The sequence below is a fragment of the Polypterus senegalus genome, chromosome 17, assembly GCF_016835505.1.
Source record: "Polypterus senegalus isolate Bchr_013 chromosome 17, ASM1683550v1, whole genome shotgun sequence".
Classification (NCBI taxonomy): Eukaryota; Metazoa; Chordata; class Cladistia; order Polypteriformes; family Polypteridae; genus Polypterus; species Polypterus senegalus.
The window spans coordinates 48,795,797-48,807,944 of NC_053170.1; the positions used below are offsets into that span (position 1 = coordinate 48,795,797).

General features: G+C 34.8%; 1 protein-coding gene across 1 annotated transcript in view; it reads left to right on the forward strand.

The window, feature by feature from the left end:
- The window catches only part of nipal3 (NIPA like domain containing 3), a 56,819-nt gene that overhangs the window by 35,485 nt on the left and 9,186 nt on the right, over nucleotides 1–12,148 (forward strand). Inside the window, exons 5-8 of the mRNA XM_039739288.1 lie at nucleotides 601–746; nucleotides 2,198–2,294; nucleotides 5,757–5,892; nucleotides 11,363–11,451. Coding sequence (XP_039595222.1) covers nucleotides 601–746; nucleotides 2,198–2,294; nucleotides 5,757–5,892; nucleotides 11,363–11,451 — 468 coding nt within the window. The remainder of the gene's footprint in view (nucleotides 1–600; nucleotides 747–2,197; nucleotides 2,295–5,756; nucleotides 5,893–11,362; nucleotides 11,452–12,148) is intronic.

Below are 12,148 nucleotides of genomic sequence, written 5' to 3' on the forward strand. Positions count from 1 at the left end.
TATTACTTATTTGGCCTGTTGTGGGTGAATCTAGGGGTATGTGAAAGGGTACCTAGTAATGGACAGACATCCACCCTGGCTTTGGTTCTTTCACAAACAAAAAATAAAGTATGTAAAAGTTAAGGCATTCTGGTTTACAGAAATAGTTGGAATGTTAATGAAATATTATCAGCCCTGCTGTTTATATATTTCAAGTTAAGTCAGAACATTTTGAAAATATTTTAGACAATAAAGAATTTTTATTCTCAAAAGTTTTACAGATGTGTTTTCTGAAGTTCTGCTTTCCAAGTGCTGTCAGTTTTCATTTGATGCTTTTTCAAAATTAGTATGGAGATGATTAAAATCACCACACAAATCCCTCTTCTCATCATCAGAATTATCCCTCTCCAAAGTATAGCCATAACAGACTAGCATATTCGTTTAGTCTTTGTTGCGTTTTTATTTCTCCCACTAGTCTATTCAACTTTGATCTGTGCTGAATGTACGGAAACAAGGCCAATACATTCGGAAGATAGTTTTCCTTTCCTGGTTTATATTTGTTTGAACTGGTCTAATTATGACTGCTTTTAGTTTATCTATAACTTTTCTTGTCTTTTGCAGGACGTTATATATTTTCTTTTTTAGGCTGCGCTTTGACAATCATTGGAACCTACTTATTTGTTACATTTGGTCCAAACACCCATGAAAAGCTTTCAGCAGAAAACATTATCAAGCATGTTATTGGCTGGCCAGTTCTTCTGTTTCTGGTAAGAATCCATTTTATGTCAAGACAATCAGAGGACTATGGTGCCATGAAACAACATTGGCTCCTTGTCTGATTTTGTTTTTTCCATTTTTTTTTTCTCAGTGCAGGTCAGATCTTGGTATGTTTTTTGTAGTGGTAGATAGAGAAACTGAGGAAAAGAAAGTGAATATTAAATGTGCTACTTTCACAAATATACAATCTTACAGTGTAGAAAAGCATGAATACTTTGGTTAACAATCTGATTTGTCATAGACCATCCCTGATCAGAAAAATAACTTAATAAACATTCCTTGGCCATTCCCATCAAAATGAAGTTGCCAGCATATACTTTTTGTTCTACAGGTATATCATGTCATGATGACAATCTCAACAATAAATTAAGCTATTGATATGTGACAGTCAGGAAAGAGTCTCCAAGTGATTTATGTGGCTCTGGGAGTGTCAGTGAATCATGTTTATTGTCCAAGTGGGTGGTTTGAGACTAAACTCAACCCAGAAGTCATTGTCTAGCTAAATAATGTTCTGGAGTAAGTTTTAACAATTTTCAAAAAACCCTTAAGCAGCAGTTAGAGAATTGCAAATGTCTATTTTATCAGCTCTGGTATTCATTATTTCACTATTGGAGCAAAAATTACATCATGTCAGAGTATTAAGATGTAGTCCACTGCTCAATAAGAATGACTTGCATGCTGACTTTAGGTTTGTCAGAAAAGTATATGAATATTCACAGTGAGTTCTGGAAGAATGTTCTGTGGGACAATGACTTGAAAGTGGAATAATTTAGCCATAAATGGACTGATTATGGTAGGAGAAATATTTAAAGCTCCATTTTACAGGAAGGGCTCATGCAATCTGACAAGCATAATTTTGTTTGTATCAAAAGATTCTTCAGGAGAGTGTTAGACCATTCTTCCATAAACCTGAAGCAGACATACAGCTGTTATACAGCTAAATGATCTGAAATAAATCTACATCAGAATTACTGAAGGAAATGAAATGACAGTTAAACTTAAGACTAAAGCCGTTGAAATGTAGTATCTACAAGATTTTCATACTCAAAAGTCCATCTATGATAACGATCAATAACTGCTAGAAACATCGAGTTACACTTATTGGTACTACAGCTAGTAAAACCACAATTCCTTTTTACTCAATGCATTATCATTGTTTAATTTGCTTTATTGTTGACATGAGGAATGTACCAATTTTCTATTATTTGTTCATTCTTGGTCCATCAAATTTTAGGTTTGATTGACAACATCATAACATTCATTGTGAAAAATATGCTACAATGTGGTGAGGTGAATAAGTTTTCAGAGCACTGGGTGCCAGTCTGTGACCTACATTGACTAAACAGGAATCAGAAATTGGGTCATATGATACATTTTATACAGAAGTCTTAATGTGCTAATTATTGGGCTACATAATGTAATTTTATCTTTTAAATTACAGCTACTGGAAATTATTGCCTTTTGCCTTCTACTGTATTTCTATAAGACAAAGGATGCAAAATACCTAGTGGTAATCCTGCTTTTGGTAGCACTTTTGGGTAAGAAGATATGTTCAGTATTTGTTCCTTTACCATATAGTAGTTGTTTATGCATGTTTATTATTAGTGCTTTTAACAGTGTCATTTTGGAATCTCTTCATTACTATTCATTTTAAAATTTCTTTCACCTGTTTTATTCAGCTCTCTTTCATGGTATAGGTATTTAATACACTATGCCAGGGTCCACTTTATATTGCACTGTGTTTTATTACCAAAAATTAGTAATGATGATAATTATAACTTTGTGAGATGGGAACATTTTGTTTCCTGAAGAGGTCATAAGATTTAGAGGGAAAATGAATATACTGTATACTGTATCTTCATGAACTACCACCGGTTACAGCAGGTGAAGCACAGCTTGTCATATGTATATATTGGATTCTGTGGAAATGATTTGTTTATTTCAGGAACAGGTGTCTCCCTCCTTTTTGAAAAATATTTTATAAGGCATCACCCAACACTAATCATCACAAAGGTGCCGAATGTCATATTAGGTTAGGTAGACTTTTATTATCCCAGAGGAAATGTGTTTTTTTACAGGAGGAGAGTACTAAATATAAGACATTGTTACTCAGATACAAGAAAATAAGCCTAAATATGACAACCATTGTGACAATCAGTACATCCACACATACATACTGTATTTTACAAATAAGAATAATGAACTCTAACTGTACATAATAATAATTCAAAACTCACCTCACTCAACTACTAGCATTCAAAATGCTTACTGTTCCAGAAACAAATGAGTTCTTAAATCTGGTTCTCATCACTCTTGGAGACCTAAATCTGCAGCCTGATGGCAACAAGTGAAACTTTGGATTGTTATCGTCTGCAAGAATAAAATCAGCCTTCTTTCAAACTTATTGGAAATAAGTAGATGCAGTGCACCAAATGATGATGCACTTCAGACATTAGTGCTGAATACGGCCAACAGAAAATAACCACCAGATGGACAAAAATCAGCCGATTCACCTAAATAAAAAGACAAGTGTCTGTTTGTGTGTGTCTATGTATCTGTGTGCTGTGTCTGTGTTATATGCAATTTGGATTTGTAAAAGCAGCACTAATGCTTGTGAAGTCTATTTTAGTACTACATACATTACAAAATACATTCTAATAGATTGTGCACTATTAAACGGGTAATACAGCTAGTGCTAGCATAAATTACTGTCCTACATTCACTCTTACACTGGATTATTGTACAATTGAATAAGCAGTAATTAGTGACAAAATCAAAATGATAATACATGCAACTTTAGAATTTTGAACAGTACTTGAAAAATCATGCAGTTTGCAGACTTACACATATGTTGTGTGACAGATAGGGGGCGATATCGCTCCCTTGAACCCTTGACCAAGACGTCAGACACAAGGTAAAAGTCCAAATAGTTGACTTTTTATTACTAAATAGTGCACAAAGCACCCTACACTCCACAATACTCATAAAACAATCAATAACCATACAATCCTCCAGCTTCCAGATGTGTTGCCACCCTTCCATCCAGCTCAGCTCGCCGTCTGGGAGTTCCCACAGTTCTTTTATAGTCCTTGACCCGGAAGTGTTTTCCATCCTCCAGTCCATGATTCCTTATCACTTCTGGGTCAGATAAAAAGTCCTTTTCTTCACCCCGGAAGTACATCATTCCTCCTGTCCATGTGACTCGTACATACTTCCAGGGTGTAGGGCAAATAGTAGTCCCTCGGTCTCCCTGCAGCGACCCCTGGTGGTCCAGACGTTATCCAGCAGGGCTGTACAGGAAAACTCCATAGTCCATGATGGCCTGCTGGAATTTGGGGCATCTCCATGTCGCAGGGAGGGCTCCCTCTGGCGGCCTAGGGGTATTGGCCAGGATGAATGGCCGGCCATGGACCACAATTGCTTACGTGCCTTCAGTGACAAAACCTTGCTATATTTATCTGTGATACTTGCATATAGAAAGTGGCAGGCAACATTAAAAGTCTCTTATTCTGTATTAGCACATATAATTTACTAAGACATTACAGGCTGTATTTACTAGGTAAAGTATTTAAATCAATGATCAACATGTACCTGAAACAAGGAAAAGTAGTTGACACTTACTATTTTATTATAGTATATTTTATACTATTTAAAATAGTACCTCAGAATATAGACTGTTAGACCTTCACCTTTTTTTTTTAAAAACTACAAATGTACTAAAATATAGTGTATACTTCATTGTGTTGTAGAAACAATATGACAACAGTTCTTTATTCAATCACATACACTTTATGCTACCCTCAAATTGAAAAAAAAAATTAACATTAAGGAATGGTTGGCTAGGATTGTGGTGTCAATGTGGGAAAAAATATCTGAAGTTTGACATTTCAAAGTTGAATGAGCAGTCCATTTTGATTTCATTATCCATTACACCCCTCCTGTACACACACATGCATTTCTTCAGTATGTTAAGAGAAAAGAGTAAAGTATCTTTTAATTTAACCCTATTTATTTATTGCACAGTGCACACTTGCATGAAGATGAGAATAATTCCAGAAGAAAGATGGACATGCACACATATGTACATAATTTACATAGCAGTGATATATAGACATTTAGTGCTGGATCTTGCAACTTTTGGGACCACTTTTTAGTCTATAGCCTGCTCTCTATCACTGTGGAGCTGCATGTTATTCCCCTTTTCTGTATGGGTAATTCTGAGTAACAATAAAGTAGCATAATATGTGAAGTATCTAGTTGATGCCACAGCGGGTTGTAGCCTTTAAACATTAAAACAGTATGTACATCTTTCATTACAACCAGGTATACAAGTGTTATATCATGTTGTAAAGCACTTTCAGATATATCCTTTGTATGAAAATGTGTATAGAAATAAATGTTATTGTGATTATCTAAGAATGTAATTGTTTTAATTTGTAGTCAATTTTGGGAAAACCAAGGCAGAACTTCCTGAGGAATATGCAGCATACGTGGTTATCTTCTCCACTAGCAACACATTGATGTGTTTCAAATGAAGACATTATTTTACTTACCGCTCTTACTACTTTTAATGTAGTTAATTCATTTTTCCATGTTACCAATGGTGAGACAAACATGGCATATAAATTGAAGAGTGGCTGATGGTTGTGCATTATCATATGGACCCTACTGAAAGTTGGGTTATTTTAATTTGTAGCTCAAATATGTTTTACCAGTTTAAAATTGCTATTTTTAATATTGTTTGAAAGCGTTAACACTACAGATAAAATCAGACCACATTTTCCTACTCTATATTTTGCTGTATTTGAACCTCCTCCTCTTTCCATATATTGTTCTACCTGGAATATTTTTTGCTGTTTCACATAATTTGAATTCTTTAACTTTATTGGGCTTTTCTTGATTAGTGTGTAGCTTGAAAAAAAGTGTCAGTTTTTTGAATGATTGAGCATTTTCACCACATAACTTTTTAAATACATGTACTGCTTTTTTCTCTTCTATAGGTTCTATGACAGTCGTAACTGTAAAAGCTGTTTCTGGAATGATAGTCCTTACCATACAAGGCAGCATGCAACTCACTTACCCTATCTTCTATGTTATGTTTGTGTGCATGGTAGCAACTGCTGTCTTCCAAGCAACGTGAGTAATTGTATAGTGGTAATTGGGGCAGATGTGGTTACAGTGATAACCAGTTAATGCCTTATGCATTCAGCTTATCTGTGATCACAATGAATCCTTGTGTTGACTCATCAACTGATACAATAGCACTATTGTAATTGATCAGCTGAATATTGCATTGTATGACCCTCCTGCAACCAGAATGATGCCAAGGAAACTGAAATTGTGTAAAAATTGTATCATTACTGAAAATATTAGCTAAAAGTCTTCTTGAGTATTGTAAATGACAAGAAATATACAAGATGAAAGGTTGGACTACCAACAGGTGAACCCCATATAATATGTTGAAATAAAGCTTTTAGTTAAAATAAATTAGCAGTTGATGCTATAGCAATACATTTTTCCAGACACAATTCTGTCAACTAGCTAGTGGTGCTGGTGGCTCTGTTAAGATGGCTTCTTGCAGGAAGAGGCGGGTTTAGGTCAGAACCGGAAGTGACGCTACTGCACCTCACACCATCAATCAATTGCACATTTGTGACAGTATTCATAACATTGCATATATTAGTATGAATTTGAAAACGGACAATATTGGTTGCTGGAATACCTCCAATAATGCAAGTGGAAGAGGTACCATTATTTAACACCCATTCAAAATTTTGGAAAATATAATAAGAATAAATAGGTAAAGTACCTTTATGAAAGTAACATACTGAACAACAGCCAGCATGGGTTTATGAGAGGACAATCTTGCCAAACCAATCATTTAGATATTTTTGAACAGGCAGCTGCAATAGTTGACAGAAGCAAAGCATACAATATAATTTACTTAGACTTATAAAAAGCTTTTGATGCAGGCCCACACCTAAGATTAAACCTAAAATTAGAAACTATAGGCATCAGGAGTAACCTATAAAACTGGATCTCAAATTGGTTAACCGGTAGGAGGCAAAGAGTACAGTTTAGAGGAGAATGTTCCACATGGAGTTAGGTCATCAGTGATCAGTGTTTACCAGATTCCCCTAAGAGTCTTTCATTGAACCATTAATTTTTCTGATTTATATTATTGACATTGATTCCAGTATAATTAGTGAACTTTTAAAATTCACAGATAACACTAAAATTGGAGCAATGATAGACACTGAAGAGCAAGTAAAAACAATTCAGAAAGTTTTGATCAACATTAAGAACTGGCAAATGCTTAAAAAATACAGTTTAATGTAGAAAAGTGCAAAGTACTAAATGTGGGCAACATGTGGCAAAAAGAATTTCGATTATAAAGACATCAAAATGGGAGACACTGTGCTACAGGAGGCAACCTCTGAAAAAGATTTAGGGGTTTATGTTCACATAATTGCAACTAAATGTTTCCGGTAACTTTTGATCATTCCTGCACACCGGCTTGGAGGAATTTTTAGCCCATCCTCCACATAGAACAGCTTCAGCTCTGGGGTGTTGGTGGGTTTCCTCACATTAACTGCTCGCTTCAGGTCCTTCCACAACATTTCGATTGGATAAAGGTCAGGACTTTAACTTGGCTGTTCCAAAACATTTCATGGTCAGATGTCCTGATATTTTCCTTTAGAATTTTGTGATATAATTCAGAATTCATTGTTCCATCAATGAAGGCAAGCCGTCCTGGCCCAGATGCAGCAAAATAGGCCCAAACCATGATACTACCACCACCATGTTTCACAGATGGGATAAGGTTCTTATGCTGGAATGCAGTGTTTTCCTTTCTCCAAACATAACGCTTTTCATTTAAACCAAAAAGTTCTATTTTGCTCTCATCCATCCACAAAACATTCTTCCAATAGTCTTCTGGTTTGTCCACGTGATCTTTAGCAAACTGCAGACGAGCAGCAATGTTTTTTTTTGGAGAGCAGTGGCTTTCTCCTTGCAACCCTGCCATGCACACCATTTTTGTTCAGTGTTCTCCTGATGGTGGACTCATGAACATGAACATTAGCCAATGTGAGAGAGGCCTTCAGATGCTTAGAAGTTACCCTGGGGTCCTTTGAGACCTTGCTGACTAGTACACGCCTTGCTCTGGGAGTGATCTTTGTTAGTCGACCACTTCTGGGGAAGGTAACAATGGTCTTGAATTTCCTCCATTTGTACACAATCTGTCTGACTGTGGATTGGTGGAGTCCAAACTCTTTAGCGATGGTTTTGTAACCTTTTCCAGCCTGATGAGCATCAACAACTCTTTTTCTGATGTCCTTAGAAATCTCCTTTGTTCGTGCCATGATACACTTTCACAAACATCTGTTGTGAAGAGCAGACTTTTAACTTTTTTAAATAACACAGGGTGCCCACTCACACCTGATTGTCATTCCCATTGATTGAAAACACCTGACTCGAATTTCACCTTCAAACTAACTGCTAATCCTAGAGGTTCACATACTTTTGCCTCTCAAAAATTCTGTAATATTCAATCATTTTCCTCAGAAAATAAATGACTAAGTATAATATTTTTGTCTCATTTGTTTAACTGGTTTCTCTTTATGTACTTTTAGGACTAAAGTGAAAATCTGATGATGTTTTAGGTCATATTTATGCAGAAATATAGAACATTCTAAAGGGTTCACAAACTTTCAAGCACCACTGCATGAATAAAAATATGAAAGCATAAAAATATATAATATATATAATTCCTTGCAAAACATACAAACATTTCACAAAAAAAATACTCAATACGGTAATTGATAAAATGTATTTTATTCAGCAATCCTTCAGTATGAACTTTGATATTATCATCAGATACAGTCCAGCAGAAGAGCAAATGACCAAATGTGACAGCATAGTTATTCATGTTCTTTTAACTTGGGAGTTCTGAAACAGCCAGTGGCTCTTCGCAGTGTAGATCATCACGCTATTCAAAACAATTAAATAGAATTGCACACCATCAAATGCCAAATCTTTGTGATCCCTAGCCGGCAAAGCCAAACACAAGCTTCAATTGAGTTAATTCATTGGAGGATCAGTGCACATTTCAGAGTCACTGCATTATGCCAGATACACTTTCTATGCTACAACAACTGAACACTTACTGTGAATCTTGTTTCTTCCATCCAGAAAGTTCCATTGTATGCTGAAACCTGAAAAAATTCTTCAACAATTTTATGTCACGCTAAACTCATTTTTATAACCAGTCCTTTATTTGATGATGGCTGCCAACATGATTAGTAGGGCTTTAGGGATTTCCACTTAGATTTAATTTAATGAATGTTCTTTCCTCCTTTTCTTATTTCCGAAACACTAGAGCCTTTTACATTCATTGTCATCTTAGAATGTGAGAAACACTGATCGGGTAATAATGACTGCTTCTAAAAGAAGATTTAACAAATGCCTCTTAATAATATTTCCAATAGGTCCATTTCGTTTCCATAATTCTGTCTACTGTGTAAAGTTTCTGAATAACCAATAAGCATTCTACAGCATCAGAAATAGGGACTTGCAAAATATAACAAAACAGAATTTCACATGCCCTTCAGTGTCATATTAGCTCATTATTCACCCTGTTCTCCAGGTTGAAATCTTGGATCATCTTATGACCAGTTGATAAAAAGATGCAAATATGTACAGTTATGTGCTAGATAGGTGTTTCTTTTTACATTTTACTTTTAAAGTGCTGCATGAAATATGATAATACAAAACGTTTCTCAAATATGCAGAAGCAAATCTATGTTTAAATAACAACATTTGAGTTATACAACATCAACCAACAGCATTAGACATTAAATATTTCTGTTAATAATTAGTAAACCCAACATTCAACCACATTATACTTCAATTAAATTATATAAAAATGTATTAATAAAGGTGTATGTTGCAAAAAAAATTTCCAAGAAATGGTTTATCATAAATATGGCATGCCAGCCAAGCATGTTCTCTTATTTCTCAGCTCTTATTTTTAGTGTCCCATGTTGCTTAGCAACAGTTTCACATAGCATGCTAGCTTGCCAGACACCTGATAATCATTTGTAATTAGGCACAATATTAAAGCTTGCACTTTGGACTTACCCATCAGCCTCACAAGGGCCGGCTGTGCTTTATATATCTTGCTTTTATGACAACATTTTTTTACACTATTATTGTTTTCATCCATTCATTTGTCAACCATGGACAACTCAAAAGACACCTGTGTTCCTTTCAGCCACCAATCACTCTAATCTAAATTCATCACCAAGCTGGAGTCTGGCAGACTGTCATAAAAAAACAAAATGGCCATAATATGCAGTATTACCATCTACTAGTATCAGAAAGCTGTCAGTGGTGGATAACTTAATTTATGGAAGTAATCAGTTTAGCACTTTAATGTCTGCAATGGGCATTGCACAAAAAGACACACTGGTGAAAATTCTGACTGCCATTATTTAAGAAGTGGCTCAGAACTATAGGTAATATTAGCCCTACTAGTTACCTGCATGTGTAAAACATACAGTGCAGTTTTAAACAAAAATACATTAAATACAAACTTTCATGTAGTAATAAACACAGCAGATGTACTCCTTAGCCCTTTGTCTATGTCATGCTCTCAGTTATTGATTGTTTATTGGGGAAAAAAATGAGAAAAATGCAACAGGGCAATCATTTTAATGAAAAATGGTAGTAATGTGTTTCAAACTTTGAGTTTCTGAGTCTAAAGAAATCTTTAAATGGTATTTAGACTGAACTTCCAGAATATATATAAATATTGACTTAAATTGCAAAACTGAATGCAAAAGACAATTAACAGTGAGCATTAGTGATTAGAATTGAATTTATGTATTACTGATTTGTTAAAATGAGATCTGGATTCAGTACCAGACTCAGTTACTGTGTGGTGTTTTCACTTTGTCACAAAGTTTGATCACTGTTTCCATATTTGCTTAACTTTTACATTTTAGTTTCCTCCCACATCCCAAAGATTTGAAATGTTGTAAATGGACGCCTTTAAATCATCTTAGTATAAATTAGCACAAGCATGTCCTGTGGGAGCATGGTATCATAGGCATCGCCATCCCTAATTATCCCTGGTAATAGAATATGCAGGTTAGGAGCATAAATGGATGGATCATTATTTCCAAACAATGTTTTTCAATTGTAAAATGGATGTTCTGTAGTCTTATAAGTTCCCAGTAATTTAGGTGGACTCTAAAGTCTAAAGTAAAGGCTTTTTACTCCTAAAAATAAGTCAAACATCAGCATTCAAACAGATTAACCTGATATGTTCTTTTAGGCCTATACTATTATTTTTTTTAATTTTTTTTTGTATTATGAACATCAAAAGTATAGCATCTAAAGAGACAAAATTAAGTAATACAGGAAAGAAACATGTATTGAACATTGCCCTAAAACAGTTTAAAGAGGTTTGGCGTAGATCACTTGAGTTGAAGGATAAAATCTTTGGATAATTCTAAAAACCTGTCTTGAATCATCATATCTAAGCTCATTTCCACTCCTTGCTTATGTGACAATATCAGTTTTTATTTACATACATTTGTAGGTTCTTGTCACAGGCCTCACAGATTTATGATGCTGCTCAGATCGCCTGTCTTAACTATATTTTTTCAACAATCTTTGCTATAACAGCAGGTAAGCTCAATTTATTTCTTTTTGTTTTGTTTAAAATAGTTGTACAGTCCAAAGATATTTTAACTATAAAAAAGAAGTCACAAAACATGGCGGCTTAAACAATTTATAGAATAGTTATTTTTTGAATATGTCTTTAATTATTGCATACCTCCTTTTTGATAGATGCTACAACCATAACAATAATCATTGTTCAATTTTAAGAAACCTAGCTGAATTCGGTAAAATTCTTTGTCAATTGAGAAGGAGGAATTGAACTAGTTTTGTGTGGATTATAATGGTGCAATTGTGTTTTACGTGTCCCTGAGCTTTCGGGAAGCATCTGCCAACTATGCTGAACCCATTAATATTGCCAAAAATGTGACCTGGACTGTGAGGCAGCAGTATTAACCACTCTGTCACCCAGAGTCAAAACAACAAAAGACACAAAGGGAATGTTAACCTTAAACAGAATTCAACAAATTTATCATTGTGCTGACAGAGTTTCAATATTTGAGGTACTGACTGGATGTGATGCAAAGTGTATAGCATAAAAACATATCTTTGCTTCTTGGTAGACTGTTCGCCAGCCAAATGCATGAGCAACAAACTTTAAACCCTGTGAAATTATATTATTATTAATAATAATAATAATGAAAGATTTATTACTAAGGTGTTTCTATGTTTTTGATGGAAGAAAAAGATACTGTACATCAGTTGC